Here is a 17,347-nt window from a genome sequence, read left to right as displayed (position 1 = left end):
TGTGCGGAGGGCAGGCGTGTGTGCGGGGGGTAGATGTGTGAGTGTGTGGTGGGGGGGCTGCCTGTGCGCTAGGTCATGAGAGCTGGCCAGGGCTAGAAAGTGTGGGGCAGGCAGGGCGTACATGCAGCAAAGCTTGCCCAGGAAGTGCAGGTATGGTCCACCCCTACCCCACTCATCCAGCCCGTGGCTGCACCTGCAGTGCTCTGCATGGGGCTGAGCCCTGCTTACGCCCACTCAGGGCAGCCTACACCATGCTCTCACCCGCAGCCAACCCTGGCCCCAGCCTTGGCCCTGGCCAGCATGCATAGCGTCCCAGCAGGCCTGTTACTGGTGTGGTTGCAGCTGCCTGGGTACTACTTAGCTTCCTCTGCCTCCAGCAGCTCCTTTTCCTCCTGCCTCTGTTATGATGCTCTGCGCAGCAGGTAGTGCAGGGGAGCAACGGTGACTATGGGGATGTGTGCTGGGCACCACATGGCAAGCTAGGCAGGAGCGGAAGCTGCATCTGGGTGGCTCCTGCCCCAGTGCGCAACACTTCAGCTCCAGGCCACCTTACAAGCGCTCAGCCACCTGCAGGTCGCTGCTCATTACACCAGGTAGCCGAGTGGGTGGAAGGTGGCCAGGAGCTGAAGCCCTGCGCACTGGGGCAGGAGCCTCCTGGCTTCCATTTCCCCTCTGCCTGGGTGGGCACATGGTGCCTGGTGTGCATCCCCATGGCTGCTGCCACTTCCCCAAGCTACCTGCTGCCTGGAGCTGTGTAGCAGGGGCAAGAGGAGGTGGAGGTGGAGGTGTTAGAAGCAGGAAGACCTGAGCAGTACCTGGGTGGCTGCAGTCCCATCGGGAAACTGTACTCTGTCTGGTGGGTGCAGGTGGGAGCGTGGCATAGGCTTCTTTGAGTGGGAGCAGGCAGGATTCAGCCACATGCAGAGCAACAGGGGGCAGCCATGGGCTGGATACAATCAATTGGTGGGCACCTATCCGCAGGCCAGATTCAATCAGTTGCTGGGCCAGATCTGGCCTGTGGGCAGTATTTTGCCCAACCCTGACTTAAGGAATCCATGACCAACTTGGATAACTAGTTATATTAGGCAAATAGTGCTAGACATATGCCAGCCTCTTAGATGTCAACAATAAAGGCATCGTTTCAGCTGTGGTTAGTGTGCTGGCTATTTTGTGCAGACTCAACTGTTCTCATCAGCTTGCTATAAATACCAGACATGAAACAGACAATCTTGTCCACTTTACTCCTAATTCCAGCTATTTTGAAAAGTCCAGTATAAACAGTAGGGATTAAAAAAGGTATATTAAAAAGTGCTTCTAACTAGTTGAATTTTCTTTAAAATCTACCAAAAGAGCAAGATAAAATGTAAATCATGGTATTGGCAAATATAATATTTGTAAATACATCTTAGACATTTAATGGAAAAGAGGAAGTGTTCTTATAATTATTATATATTAATAATACTATTAGTGTCATTATTATAATTGCATTGTTATAATATAGTAATACAATGCAGTATTAGTATGCAACAACATTTTATTATTAACATAATAATGTTACTGATGATGATGGCAATGATGATAGTAATAGTAACAATAATAACACTAATAATAATGATAATAATAATGTTTGTCCATAGCACAGTGTTTCATACTAGTGGAACACTGCCACATGGTTGGTAGATAAGTATCATTATCCCCATTTTTCAGATTGGGAAGCTGGGGCCCAGAGCAGTTAAGTAACACAAAAAATCAGGGTTAAGGATGCAAGCTAGATCTTCCAGTTCCCAGTAGTGGGCCCTGTTTACTGGACAAGGATGCTCCATGGCTATATCAGTACAGGTAACCCCCAAGCTATACTGTTAGCCAGTGGGGGACAACTTTTTTGGCTGGCATACCTCACATTAGCTCTGTACCCTCCCCAAGTGCCACTCCAATCCCCTTCCCTTGCCGAATCTGCTCCTCTACTTTCTGCTCCCAGCCTTGTGCCCCCTACTTGAGTTGCTGCTCTGTCTTCTGTTTCCTTCCTGTGCTCCCTGCTCAATTTGATACTTTGCTTTGTGATCCTTGCCCTATCTACCCATGCTCCCTGCTCCCTCCCTGATCTACTGTGTGCTGCTACATAAGCTGTCTGTGCCACTTGTGGCACATGTGCCACAGGTTAGTACCCCTGCTGTAATGTAAAGTGATGTTCTTTACTTGATTTATTTTTGTAACTATCAATGGTTGTAATGGCAGATATATCCACTTTCTAAAGAGAGAATATGTTCATAAATTTGTATTCAGCAAGCTCTATATTCATTAATTTTCTGACTGCTTTTCACATTTGACCTTCTATGAGTACAGAGATAGTTACCTGTAAGTCTGAAGTTGTGCAGAAGGAAGGGCAGAGTGGCACCTTAGCCACTCGCTGGTTCAGAAAGGCATGTTATAGGTTGTTGTCTATAAAATGTCATACCTGCCTAAACTAGTTAGTCTCTGTCATACTTGAACTTGAAAGGTGGAATTTTTTTAAAGGAGACATCTGTTTGGGTAAAAATGAAAGTGAGGAGAAGCATAAAAAGAGAGAAATAAGATAAAAGCATGAGCCTCTAAATAACCCTCAAACAATTATATGAACATAGACAAAGCAGATCAATAGTATATGCAAAGCAGGTTAAAAAACAAATAGAAGCTATAAAAGAATCTGTAAAATAAATGACTGCAATAGCATTTTATCTTTAAACGCATATTAGTTCCCACTTACACAATCATATCTGTCCTTCCTCCATAAAATGCCCACTTCTCGGAACTGCATCAGCATCCCCTTTAAATTGCCAAGAGCCAAAGCCGCAAGGACTGACTGTTAGAAAACAAAGCACACATAGAATTTTCAAGACAAGAAAAAAACAATGCTGAATGTTATAATGCAAAGACAAATGTTAATAGAAGCATAGCATGCATCAGAATAGGAGTCCCGCCCATTTGGGAGGCCAGCACCACAGCCTATCGGTTTGGGCATTCCCCTTCAAGGTATGAGATATCGGTTCAAACCATCCAGATTTGGATGTCTAAGCCTCAGAGAAGGGCAGTGTGTAGAACGCACTCCTCTTCTTGCCATTTCCTACTGGATAGCTTAGACAGCTTCCTTCCTAGCCCTCGGCTTTTGTGGATCCTCTCTGCATACCGTGTACAGGGAGTGCTGCAGGACTGGGGATTCCATTCAGCAGCCAGGCACTTCACAGTTAGGCACTGCAGTGCTCAGGCTTGTAGCACCTAAGGTACAGTTGTGGATCAAGCTCTAGGTCAATGATAGTCATACTTTCCTATGATCCAGTGATCCTATGTTCCTTGCAGGTGCATCTTTTGTGGAGAAAATCTGTGGAATTTAACAGGATAGGGCTCTACATGAGCTTAGCCCAAGCCTGCTACTGCTGAAACCGGTACCAACATTCCCATTGACTCCAACCATAGCTACACTGGGTCTTTAAGAAATACTGAAAAATTCTATGCCAAATAAAGGAGTACCTTCTGCAGTGGCTCCAGGAGAAATCCAATGGCCAGGATCACAATCATGACAATGATGGCTGACAGAAAACCAGCAATCTGAACAAAAAAAGTTTCCCACTGTAAATTCCTATCCTAGAGCATTTTGTGCTGCTAGAAGCCTTGAACAGGCATTCATTTGTAGCACTGAGAAATTTCTACTGCTAGAAATCCTGTTGGACAGGGAGCATACAGCATTGAGCCTACATCTGCCCCTCTCCTCTGTTCTCCCTGCCTTCCCCAGATGGGGGTGAGCCTGGACTGGAAAGGCATGGGAAGCAGGGGTTGCTCCATTCTCTTGGCCCCTCCACCCATTCCCTGGACCAGTGGACCCTGTTCTAGGGAGCAGGTGGGGAGCAGAGTGTGACTGTTCCCCTTTTCTCCCAGACTGGACTGGAGAGTTTCTCATGCAGCAGAAATCTTCCAGGTATCGGCCTAGAAGATCTTTTTCCTGGTGGGGGCATATTTCCCCCAGGCAAAATTGAATTAATACTTGTATGCTCATAGTTTCTATTGATAGAGCAACAATTCTCTTGGTAGAAACACAACACCTGAATATGACCCGAGCAGGCAGCTTTAATACACCAAACTCTGTCAAGATCTTGGATTTTTGATACCTGTGTTTTTCCTCCTGTACTCTCCTGCACACCTGTTCTTGACAGTGAGGTGCTTGCAGCAAACCCTTTGAATGATCCACCAACGATGTTACTCAGTCCAAAGGCAATTAATTCCTAGCAAAATAATACAGATTTTTTTTAAATAGTTCATTAAGATTGTTCACAAGGCAAAACATTTCTAATGTTACTTTCACTTCCAGTTTATTAAATTAAACCGTTTTAAAATTTTCTTACTTACCTGGTTACCATCTATTAGGTAATCATGCTTGATGGAGTATACTTTAGCCACTGAAAAGGCTATAGCAAATCCAACAATTGCAATGGAAAAACCATCACCCACAGAGCTTTGGAAAACATTTATATCAGGTGCAACAGGAGCTTGAAATCTGTAAAAGAAACAGAAGCTGAGAGCTGTCCCTTGAGGGGGTACTTAAGAAGGCATTACAGTAAGTTACTCATCTATTGCACTGGGGGATAGTCCACCTCTTGTGCTATCTTGTCCATACACTTCTATGTTGAGAAATGATCAAAGTATAATCCTGGATCTGAACACTGCTGAACTTTATGGAAGTTTGGCTCATGATTTTGACTTCATAACTTGGGCCTTTTCTGTAATCATCTCAGTTCGCAATTCACCTGGGCAAATCCTGACAGGTGTCAGATTTTTTGCTATTTTTGGTAAGGTGCATATTATTTATGCTCTGAGTAAAAAGCTTACTTACTGCTAAGTGCCTTGCACAGGTCTTCTTAGCTGGTGTGGATTGGGTTGCATTTAGAAGCTATAGATAGTTCAGTAAATATTTACTATGGAATATCAGTCTTGGAGATTATCCACCAGGGACCTTAATTATACTTGCTGCTCCATGGCCTTTAGGCAGGAACTTTTGCAAGTCACATTCAATAACAGGACAATAATATGTTCCCACCCTCCAAGCTGAAGAGACAGAGATTGCCCAACATGCTGGGATATAAGGGTACCCGTAGACATGTGGGATGTCTGCTCTGATGTGCTGTAATTACAGCGTGTCAGAACAGACTCGATTAATTAAGTCTACTGGAGCATGCTAATTAGCACACTTCGGCAGCCTCAGCATCTTGTCTATTCAGCATCCCCATGCTTCAAAATGGTGTAGGGGATGGGCACTTTAAAGCTTGTTGAATGAGCATTAGTTAAAGCACCCCTGCTGTCATTCTGAAGCACTGGATGCTGAATACATGTGGTGCTATGGGCACTTTAATTGAGTAGATCCCAAGAGCCACTCTAATTAAAACACCCCACCCCTGGAGCATATGTAAAGATGCCCTAAGATATCAACAATTTATAAGTCATTAAAAAGCCATCTTTGAGGTCAGTTGTTGAGAGGAAAGATTGAGAAAGAGAGAGAGAGAAATACTGTGGAAGGAGTCTAAAGAAGTTGGATGATCCTCTAGTTCTAGGAAACAAGAAGCTCTAGGAGAAGCAGGTGTGCATATAGACTAATGTTTTTTAAGATCTGTTTTCCTTCTTAAGTGCTTTTGATTTAAGAAAATTCTGTTTTGTTTTAAAACAGCTGTTTGGCTCCTGGATATCATTGCCATAGTTACTGTATGGAAAAGACCACTAATCTACAGATCATGTTCCTTCTGGTCCCATCCCTTTGGCATTCTTGGCTGTTCAGTAACTCAGCAGCCCAGCTTCAACTGGAAGAGTGGCATGCCTCCTCCCCAGCAGGCATGGGAGACCTAGGTCTCCCACTTCCTGGGTGTGTGCTTTAACCTCCAAGTTCTTGGGCAAAAGGTGGATGCTAACATTATGTGTTCTCTGAATTCAATGCTGCTGATAGAGATACGGTTTGCTTACAACATACCTACTGAATCAAGTTCTTTGAAATGTAGGTGCCTCTGAAACCAACCTGGATTCAGCCCAAACTGTTTATCACCAAGCAGGTGCTTTATAATAGTTTTTATCTGTTGAAGTTATTCCTCTGAAAGCTGGGATGTTGGTTAAATGCAAAATATTTACCTAACTTCGCAGAGAACGGAATTTATATAAGTGTATTTTATTTAATCAGGAAGTAGAGATAAATGAATTTGGCATTAAAGAACCTATTTGGGAAGGACATTCACTGCATTGGGATAACTAAAAATTACACTTACCCTTGTTCTAATTTTCCAACAACATCTACTTTAAATTTGTCTTTGAAATTGCAGGCATAGGATATACCTGCTGCTATGACTGTCTGTAAGATAATAAGATAACTGATATTAGGAACTTGCAAATAAGAAAGCAAAGAAGCACCCACTGATCAAAACTCTTTTCCCATTTCTATAAGAAACATGGCTTCTCTAAGATGTTTTCTATTGACCTCACTGGTGGCAAAATTAGGCTCCCTAAACTGGGTGCTCTAGGCCGTGTGTAGACAAAACGAGGGGCATGTGCACACAACACTTTAAAGCAGGCTAAATGCTTTTGCACCACTTTAATGGTGTCAGTGTTTACATGCCTTGGTGGTGTATTGCATGTTAATCCCAGCTGCTGTAGGAAATTCAGCAGCGTAATGTGCCTTAAATGACTTGGGGTGCAGCAAACAAAAACTCCTTTGAGGAGTTTTAGTTTGCTGCCCCTACAGCTGTGGAGCAAAACATCAGGCTCCATGTAGCTCCATGGCTCTGCAGGAAGCCCTGCATGCAGCCTGGCAACGGCTCAGGAAAGCCGGCTTCGCCCAAGCAAAGTAGAGAGCCTGATCTTCCCCACCCCCCCGCTCTGGGGCCTGCCTGCCTGCCTGAGCTGCACGGGGGCCCAATGCTTTCCTCCACAGCTGCGGTATCCCCCAGGACCACCCGAGCCAGGTGCCTGTAGGCAGGAAGCACCAGCCCCCCTGCAGCCCACAGACCACTCTGCCTGCTGGCAGCTCGCCCTGCCCTCCCTGCCAGAGAGGCAGATAAGTAACAGGATGTGTGCATGACACGGCGGTTTAATTGGCCCTAAACTGAAGCTGTGTTTTTTAAAACCCACCACTTCAATTTAGGGCCCCCGTTTCATCTACACATGCCCCTAGATGTTATAGTTAAGTCTTGTGCCCAGCACCCGCCCTGCCCTGACATTCCTTTGAATATTTCCATTAGTGAAGGATTGTCCCCCCCCTCCCCAAATCTGAGTATAATAATCTGAGTATCGTATCATTACATACATATAAAGGGCTTAGTTCATGTGTGTGTGTGTCTGTGTGTGTGTTTGTCTGTAATGCTCTTGGGTGGCGAGGGTCCCAGTGGGGTGTAGCTCCAGCCAGTGCTGTGCATGGGGCAAATTGCCCACCAAGAATGATGGTGGGGATGAAGCACCATCATGATGGTGGGGATGGAGGGGATGGAGCGGGGCGTCGGGGGGGTTCCGCAGAGCCGGAGGCAGAGTGTGGTGGGGGGAGAATGATGGTGGGATCCGAGGGGACAAGCAGGGGGGTGAGGCTACCACTGCTGGCCTTGCCCCCATCCCCATCCCTGCTCCTTGAAGGTGGTGGCAGCATGGGGTGGTAGTGGTGCAGTGCTGGCCTCACTGCCCCCGTCCCCTCCATCCCTACCATCATGGTGGTACTCTGTCCCCGCCAGCTGTCATTCTTGATAGGCAATTCGCTAGTTATCCTATAATAACCTATTGGATAACAACCCCTATGTAAAAAATACTATGCTAGTCCACAACAGTGTTCCTCCATCCTTTCAGGTTGATGACTACTTATTCAAAGTAAAAAAAAACCTGTTTGCAGGCTCCTTACATTTTCTAGAAAAGTGAGATTTCACATTAAATTATCAGCAATGATAAGTCTATCTCTCCCGTTTGCTAGAAATATTGGAACTTGATCATAAAAGGAAGAAGTGCAGGAAACAGGGCAATGAGATAAGGGGAGAGGGCACCTGTCAGTACATGTAAGGGTGCAGTTACTAAAACTAGTAATGCAGTTGCTGCATTTGACCTTGCATTGAAGGTCCAGACCACTCAAAGTTATTCTGGAAACTGTGTTTTCATTGCTCTAAAATTGTCATAACATTCTCTGCATTCATTCAGGGGCTTGGAATAGATGATCCTTGAGGTCCCTGTGTTTCTGTGATTATATGATTTGCGATATTTCTTGATGTACTTTGTGAAAATCCTGGGGGTTGGAGAAGCATTGGTATGCAGTGTGACCCTAATGGAATTCTGGCCTGTTTTATTATGAGGGAAATATCTGATATCACAGCTAAATCACATATAAAGTGCTTTATGAATAATAATATAATCTATAACCATGTATTAAATTAGAAAATAATGAAACTGAAAGCATATAATGATAACTCCATCCACCTGCATGAAACTTATTTAATATTTTTGTCAGAGTGGAAAGGCAAAATTTGTCTCTCTGTCATGTAGAAGTAATAGTGAAAACTGTGCCTCAGTGTCACTCTCATTGCACTACACTTACAAATAAAAGGTAAAAAAAATCCTTACCACAATGAGTTCAATTGGAATGGGTGCTGGTAGCTTGGCTTTGAATCGTTCATTTATTTCTTTCACCACAAACACGATGACTAGGATAATGAGTGATGTGACGAGGTCTGCAATGTTTGTTTTCTCAATCTGCTCAAATATGCTCTTTAGAGTCTACATTAATTAAGAAGAAATATAGAGCTTTTGAAATATGCTGTATTAGCTTGGCTCAGTAGACATTAGTCTTTCAAAAAGGAAAACATATATCTGTTTTTCATTAATTATTTCTTTAGCTAGGGCCAGGGGCAGATTAAGACGTTTTGAGGCCTGGGCAAGAAGAAGGGAACCCCTGGGGGGAAGGGTTTCAGGAGGGTTTATATATATAAATTTCAGATACTTCTAAATCCATTGTCAGGCATCCTACAGGTCCAAGCCTAGAGGCTTGGGGTTCAGATGCCCCCAAGTTTCACTTGTCCTCAGCCAATAACCACAGGAGCAAACTCGGGAGGAGTGCCCCGTTTCCATAACATTGGTGTTTAGCTTAGATCCTCCCACTGGAAGCTGGCCAGTGGGAAGATGACTCTGAGGATCTCACAGGGAGTCTTGTCCACATTTGGACCAGACTACACCCTCCACTATATGGTGCCATTTTAAATCCTTCTTGGCTCTGGTACTAAGCCAGTGCAGTTGATCCTTCACTCAATCTTAGCCCATAAGAAAAAGGAAATGCTTTTTTTATTAAAAAAAAATATTGATCCAGATCCCCCCTCCAGTATAAAAAGTCCCTCCAATCGTGGTTTCAGAGGTGTGTGACTGGATTCTCACTCACACAGTTACAGTGAAAAATGTGAAGTAAGTGTGGGGAGGGCTTATTTGAATGTTGTATCTGTATAATCTTGGTATATGCAAAATGGGTGTTCAGATTAGTCTTCTTGTTTGTTTTGTATTGCTCACTGTGCCTTTTCAATGAGTGAATGAGAAATGAATCAAAACAGAAGAACAGGCATATCTAGCAGTGTTCTTCCCATAAGCATGGGAAGGTGCCTTAGGCCTGGTCCAACTAGCTCATTTGTTTATCTACATATGGGTAGAGCTCAGTTTTTCTGCAACGCTATCACTTGAGAGCTCTGGTGAGTGTACTTCTGTATGTATTGCAGATAGATAGCAGAGAGCATGCATTTTTCAGTGGCTCTCAAACATGACTTCTTGATTCTGTCTGGGAACAAGATGGTGCATCTTGCTTGCTGCCCAGCAGTCAATAGGACTTGGTCTATCTGCTGGAAACTTGACTGAGAACCCATTAAGTTATTCACATATAATCCAACAGAAAACTACCTGATGCTAACAGTTTTTTGCTATTACGAACCTGAGTTAGAGTCCTAATAATAACGTCAAAGTGAAAGCCTCTAACCCCAATCCCAGGAAGATAGACGTTAAGCGGGAAAAACTGAACACACACAACATATTCACAAATTCTGTTTTCCTTCCTTTCTTTGTACCTTTCTCCTTTTCTTTATTTATACTTTCTAATTACCCAAAATGATTTCAGGGAGCTATGCCGAAATTGAACAGATTTACACTATATGTTCCAGTCTAATAAGGAAAGGTAGGTATTATTAAGTGCTCAAACAAAGTTGAGTGAGCTATTAAAGAAATGCTAATATACTGTAGGAAAGGTTATATAATTAGTTCACTTGGGAACTCAATAATAGATCTAACTATCACAACATTTTGTTAATAACACTTCCATTTTTTTTCTTTTTGTACGTTTCTTTTGGCATGCTTGTTTTCTTATATTATTGTCTGTTGGTATAACTTTGTTACATGAAGGGCATGTCTACACGTTGCTCTACGTCACTGTAGCAATGTGCTACTCACTGTATGGCACACTATGCCGACGTAGTGATCTTGTAAGTCTACACATGACTGGCAGCTACTTCACCATAACGATGCACTCTCCCATTTTAGTGTGCCACTATAGCAAAGTAGCAGCAAAATCTAACTGTGTGCCACATGCACAGTACAGTACAGGCAGTTACTGTGCCATGGTTTAATAACCCAAAAAGAAGTACTAAAGCCTGGTGCCGTAGCAATGTTACCATATGGCAACATGTAGACACACCTGCAGTATAATGCACTTTTGTTGTTTCAATGGTGTTAGCAATCATTAAGTACTCACGTAGATCAATGCAAGTGGTCCACCAAATCCAGGGACTTTTAGCTGCAGCATAAATTTCAGCTGAGACACCACAATATGAATAGCTGCAGCAGTCGTGAAACCACTGATTAATGACTGAGATAAATAAATCACTATGAATCCAACCTGCAGTATTCCCAGAACCAGCTGAAACACAAAAGAGCTCATCATTTGTTGATGTCATCAGAACAGTGCAGTATTGCAAGCCCCAAGCATTCAAAAGTCATGAGTTAAGTCCTCACAAATCATGAGTATAGCTTAGAATTAATGAGATTTTAAAAAGTAATAGATTTGGGAGCCAAGACGTCTAGAAACTTTTTTAATGAAAACTGAGATTGTTACTTAATCACAGGCATCCAGGATGTGGGGCTTTAAGAAAAACATCCAATATTGTCAAGTCTTACTATAAAATTGTAAGAGTTAGCATAATGGTACAACAACCATTGCTACAGGAGGTCTTAAATGTGGGCATTTTACTTTAACTCCAAAGCAAATGTCCTTGTTCTTAGGATTTTCAGTATACCCCTGTTTCTTATACATTATGAATGCTTCATAATGGAAAAACAAATATTAGAAATCATCACCCAGTGAAACATTTTACAGTATTCTTTTCTAGGTAAGTAATAAATCATGCTTTTTTTCTCTCTAATTCAATGGTCCTTTCTAAAGTACTATAATATGGATCTTAATTTTTTTATACTTTAGCATCACAGCTCCATTCTGCTATAAGACATATGGCTGTGTATAGCTCAAATGTCAGAAGCTTTCAAATAGCTGACCCAGATGGTTCCTGGTTAAAGTGTTAGATTGTTACATGGGAAATTATATGTCATTATGATTATTAGTAGGAAGAAATGAAGGAAAAATAGAGAGTCTGGATAGAGACCAACCTGGAAAATTCCAGCAAGGACTGTAATGGATGCAGCCACCATCACTTTCTGTTCATCTATTGATGACACGTTTGTTAAAGTGCTGTTGCCAAGATCATCAGGGACTAACCTGGTAACTAGATCTCCCACCATCAAGCTCAGAACAGGGAAGGGACCTAACAAACACCAAGCAATATGTTAATGTTGGAAGGGTGACATATCACTTTTCATCCATCACAATTTTATTTCATATTTGAAAAATGTTACAAAACTTTCTTAAACAGCACTTTATGTAACATATAGTTAAATTTTCCAATATTTCTTTAAACATCAGGTTACTACAGATAAACAGGGAAAGAGATCACTGCAAAGCAATGTGCCATCTGATTTAACTTACCAACTGAGATGTGTCTTGATGTGCCAAAGAAAAAATAGATTATGACTGGAAAAAAAGCAGTATAGAGTCCATAGCTTGGGGGAACATTTGCTAGCAAAGCAAATGCTAGACCTGTAATTAAAGGATAAAAAGGGAAAATTATGCACATATTATAGCCTGAAGTCCACAGGTGTTTGAATCCTGGATTTAAATGGTAATTTAGGAGAAACCAAAGAGAAGCATGTAATAGAGATTACCTTGCAGGACAGCCACCAGCCCTGTGCTGACCCCAGAGACAATGTCACTCAGCATCCATTCCTTAAAGCGATAGGCTGGCAACCAGGAAGTTATTGGAAGCAAGCTTAGAGCAATTCTTTTGCACTTTTGTGAGGAACAACTGAAAAGATATGAGAAGCCACAGTTCAGTCATATCCAGCATGTAAATCTAAGCCTGTCTATAGCTAAACCCAACCTTGGTATGAGAAGCTGAATGATAAGAATACAGATTCCAGCCCATCAGTCGAGCCCAGGAAGACGGACACAAGCTGCCTACACTATTTCCCTGCTTCAACAGGAAGATGTTTAAGGAAAATGGTGTTTTCAAATCATTTTGAAATAGTAGATGTTGGGTTTGAATAATGAATTTTCATTTGTTTCACTGGAATGACACAGAGGTGTTCATGCAGTTCTGGAATCATCTTTTGCCTCTTTCTTCCATTAATGTTCAAGCCAATAATTGTGCATTACCTTCCTTTCTCACATTCCCATTTTCTGGGGTCTGTAGATGACACTGGGAGACCTTTTCTACACACCAAGGAAACAAACACTATTCTCATCACAGGTAGGGGACACAGTCTTTTCTCATGGTAATCTAACAACATGAGTTAGAACAGGGGTAGTAAGACTTAAAAGGATTTGAGTTCAGTTGGATGGATGAAGCTGCACCACTGGGGAAATGAACTGAATGGAGTTAAACTAAGAAAGAATTTGGTCTTCAATGTTGTGAGTTAACATCTGTTTTCTTCAGAAGGGAGATGTGGACTTTGTAAAAAGCAACAGCAGAAACTAAATGAAAGTCTTTTTAGAACAATAGCTGGAATGAAACTGTAAAAATGGGGGTCACACTATCAGAGAATTGCAGCTCAAGCTATCTATTTCTAACAGCAATATTTACAACACAAAAAAATACTTCTTACCGAAAATATAACCTCAGATGGTCCAAAAAGGTTTTGTGGTATCTGTGTACTTTTTCATATTCTTCACCAAATAAATTCTCTGAGTACACCGGTCTGGCCACAACATACTGATTGCCTACAGGTTCAACCATTTTTCCTGAAATGCTGGGTTGAGGTGTGTCTTTTTGTCCTTAGTCACCTAAATACCTGAAAACAAATAGCAGAACTAGCTTCTTAAATATCTCAGGGGTAATGTAAGGGGATGTGCACAGATGAGTGACTTCTCAACTGAGCATTACTATCTTTGAAGATCAAAAGAAAGAAGATTAAAAAATACAAATTCTTTCCTGTCCTTCTCACATTGCTGGGGCAAGAAAACAACTTTGTATAGAGAGACAGCCAGAAGGTTAAGGTTGATTTCAAGTTTACTTATCTATGAGCCAGTTGTCTATGAATGAAGGCTGTCTTAATCAAGGGGAATTAGTTTTCTGGTAAAACAATTTCCTGTTGTGACACTGAAAATGAAGAACACTATGCACTGCAAGGAAGACTGAGAGCATAATAAATCTCACCTAGCTACCTAAAAAGGGATGAGGGTCTATGCCAAAAGCCCAGAGCTGAGACCTCTTGGACTCTGGAAAATTTTGGAGCCAGACCCAAACTTCTGGATCTGTATATTTCAATAAGGGGATCTATACAATAATAAAAACAACCAAAATAGCAGTTATTTTAAGTAGATGTTTTTGTTATGACTTCTGGAATGCTTCTTCCCCATGCACCTGCAGTAATGCTCATCACGGTCTGGTCTTCAGTGTTATTTTCTATCCCATCCTTTATACATCCTTACATGTATTTGTTTGTACTAAGCAGAAGTGTCACTCAGCTATCTAAAATGATACTCAGGTCTTTTCCCTCAGTGGCTATCGTGAATTTATAATCCAGCACTGTGACCAAGTAAGTTATGTCTTCCTTCTCATTGTACATTACCACCATATGGATTTTTTTCAGAAGTCAGTTTGATTCTGTCTCTGTGGTGCTCTAGGTTGGTTTAGTTACTCTGAAATTCCTCACTGTTTTCCTTGTTTTGGTTATCCCAAATACTTCTGTGCCATCTAGAAAATGTTACCACATCACTAGTTAATAAAATATATTTATTATTATATTGTGTGTATTATAGTTCTAGGAGAGCAGGTGTCCTAGAATGGAGTCTTGCTGTACCCAATTATTACTCTTTTGCCTGTGTGAAAATAGACAGTTACTCTTAGTTTCCTGGCCTAAGAACAGAGGGTCCCAAACTGTGTTCAGTGGGGCACTGCTGGTGTGAAGAGATCTGGCAGGTCACATGGTGCAAGTTTGTTCCCCTTGTTTCCCACTGCTACACTGAATTTAGGTACAGTAAGTACATTTCTGATTAAATGCCTGCATGCAATTGCTGTGGCTGTCACAGGGATGTTGTATCATGAATGAGCACATGCTAGCTCATCATCACATCATCTCTGCATTCAGATGTGGTTCCCCTTGTGGTTCCCCTTGTGTAACAGTTTGAAAAGACCTAAGATGTTCCTCAATTACATGCCAAGACACTGAGCATCCTATCAGCCAGGGCCTGACTCAAGGCCTGTTGAAGGCAACTGAAGTCTTTTAATTGATTCCACTCTGTCTGGATTAGGGATTTATTCTACTGCCCATCACTGTAGTATGTGAGTGCTTAGACCAGGGCCTCAGACCTGAGGCCAGCACCGTTTAGTAGGAGATGTGGTTGATTATATTCTTTCTTCACTGATCCTCTGTTTGCATAGCTTAGACCTGTTTCTAGATTAGAATTTGGCCCACCAAATATTTTTGTTACCTCATTTGTTAGAATCTGTATATGCTTTTTTTTAACTTAATGTTGTAAGATGGGATATTGTTGGAGATCTGCTTTGGTAGTTTTATGTATTGCAATGTGACACATGATGTGTTGTATTGACTCTTTGAAAGATAAAAATAAAATATTACCTGTGACTAGACAACATGTAGACGCACCCGCATATTTTCCCTTTTAGATTTTACTATAGATTTCTTTAATTCCTTTTGCACCATCTGTCCTTATTGTCCCCCTTTTATTGTTTTTCCTGAGTAGTAAACTAATTTACCAAGCTCAGGATACATAAAATAAGTTTCTTTAGGACTCTTTTATCATCCTATATTTTATTTAAAATGATCACATAAGAGTTAAGTTTCTTTGTAATAAAAAACCCAACACTAACCCTGATTCTGGTTAGATTTAGACTAGTGTCCTTTAGGTTTTCACGTACTATCCTTATATCTTAATATTTCTGCAACGTGAAGATTTATTATTCTTCAAGGTAAATGTCACTGAATACCAGTGAGTTCCACATCATTATGTCTCCATTCTTTTCAAGTTGTTCTTCTGTATGTTGCATTCAGTACTGTCACCTCACACAGCATTGTTTCTTTATTGCTTTATTTGACTTTGTGCTTATCTATAGTCTAAGCAGATAACATTCCATGATCACTTGCATTTCTATGGGGACTAGAAAACTGTTGCTCAAAAATAATTAACTTTCCTATTTACTGATATTTTTAAATACTTTATAGAAACTGAAATGAGGTGGCAGATGCCACAACAATGATCCAAAGAATTCTCTCCTCTTTATATCCACAAATAAGATTCAGCACCAAGAAGCGGCAAGTTTCCTACCCCACCTTGTCTAAGAGTCTCTTCCACTCAGTCCTTGGACTCCCTTCTGAGATTGAAAATTAGTGCTAATTCTGTTGGTGGCTTTGGTAAATACAGTCCAAAGGGAACTAAACTGAGAACACAGGCCTACATTACATAAGTCACTACAGCTATCAAATGGTATCAGCTTTCACTTTATTGACCAAAACTGTTTTGAACTTGCAATCTAGTGATAAAATTGGGTGCATCTACACAAGACACTTCGAGTGCAGTAGACTAATTCTACCATACATTAGCATAGCAGGCAAAACCCATGCTAATACACTAATGCGCAGTAGATTTAATCTACACCGCTTTAGCATCACAAAAAGACCATTCAGTTGCACTGATGTGCAGTAGCGGCAATTACAGTGCAGTAAGTTAGTACCTGTCTTTACAGGTACTAACTGTGTTCCCACTGTGTTCCTTTTCTGTTCTTTATTGGATCATATCCCAAAGATATTACTATAGAGTCTGTACACCTACCAGTGCTACAGTAAGCAACATGACTAAAATCTCTTGGATGTAAAAATAGCAGTAAAGGAAATTTAAACTCAAATTTTGGATTTTGAGGGGTATCAAATATTGGAACAGGTTACCTAGAAAAATTGTGGGCTCTGCACCCCTGGAAAATGTCAAGCAAAGATTAGACAGACACATGGCTGAGATGGCTTAGCCAGGGATGATTCTACCTTGAACAAGGGCTTGGATTAGATGACTTCATGAGGTCCCTTTCAGCCCTACTATCCTATGATACTACATACTTATTTTGCATGGATATTGTTATTGGAAATTGTTAGATACAAAGTTGTTAAACATTTTTTTCTCTTTTAATTTTATCTCTCCTACATACTAATGGAAAAGAAATTTGGTAACTTCTTAACTGAGTCTTCTTACCTAAGTAATAGTAAGTACATTAGCAAATTATACTTCACTTTTCATACATAAACATATATTAGGAAAAAATCCTGACATAGAAACAAATAGCTTCTATAAGGAAGGCTTTTTGCTTTTTCAAGGAATAATATTCAACTTAAACATTTTGTTTATGGCATTACTTTAAATAACATTTCAGAACTGGTTGGTCTGAATCCTACCTGATATCTTCGGTGAAGTCCTTTAGAAGAAAGCAGCCAAGAATTTCATGGCAGAAAGCAATCCTAAAGTTTTTCAGAGGTGATGCAAGTCACTACTGCTGTTCTTCATTCCAGTACTTCCCTATATACTTGTGGAAAATGTGATCATATATGTGGAGTTTTAATAACTAACCACTATTAACTTTTACAGGAATAGGAAGATTTCACTGTGGCCTTGACCACTGAGCCTATCCTCAATAAGGATGATAAGGTGGTTTCTTTAAGTTTTCTGTGGGATTGCTTAACTGTTTGGTGAGCTGTTTTAATTGGTTTGCAGAGGTCACTACAAAAATGC

The 17,347-nt window shown here is 41.2% G+C and overlaps 1 protein-coding gene across 1 annotated transcript in view; it reads right to left on the bottom strand.

Moving 5' to 3' along the window:
* SLC26A3 (solute carrier family 26 member 3) overlaps positions 1-17,145 on the bottom strand; it is a 27,273-nt gene extending 10,128 nt beyond the window's left edge. The window contains exons 1-12 of the mRNA XM_019543544.1: positions 17,014-17,145; positions 13,216-13,401; positions 12,277-12,416; positions 12,041-12,151; positions 11,665-11,819; positions 10,757-10,921; positions 8,599-8,751; positions 6,276-6,358; positions 4,378-4,525; positions 4,140-4,253; positions 3,505-3,582; positions 2,744-2,839 (exon numbers count right to left, since the gene is read on the bottom strand). Coding sequence (XP_019399089.1) covers positions 2,744-2,839; positions 3,505-3,582; positions 4,140-4,253; positions 4,378-4,525; positions 6,276-6,358; positions 8,599-8,751; positions 10,757-10,921; positions 11,665-11,819; positions 12,041-12,151; positions 12,277-12,416; positions 13,216-13,346 — 1,374 coding nt within the window. The 5' untranslated portion in view covers positions 13,347-13,401; positions 17,014-17,145. The remainder of the gene's footprint in view (positions 1-2,743; positions 2,840-3,504; positions 3,583-4,139; positions 4,254-4,377; positions 4,526-6,275; positions 6,359-8,598; positions 8,752-10,756; positions 10,922-11,664; positions 11,820-12,040; positions 12,152-12,276; positions 12,417-13,215; positions 13,402-17,013) is intronic.
* Between the last annotated feature and the right edge of the window lie 202 nt (positions 17,146-17,347).

The sequence above is a fragment of the Crocodylus porosus genome, unplaced genomic scaffold (assembly GCF_001723895.1).
Source record: "Crocodylus porosus isolate Cpor-Errol unplaced genomic scaffold, CroPor_comp1, whole genome shotgun sequence".
NCBI classification, from domain to species: domain Eukaryota; kingdom Metazoa; phylum Chordata; order Crocodylia; family Crocodylidae; genus Crocodylus; species Crocodylus porosus.
This window is presented reverse-complemented; position numbering and strand designations above follow the sequence as displayed.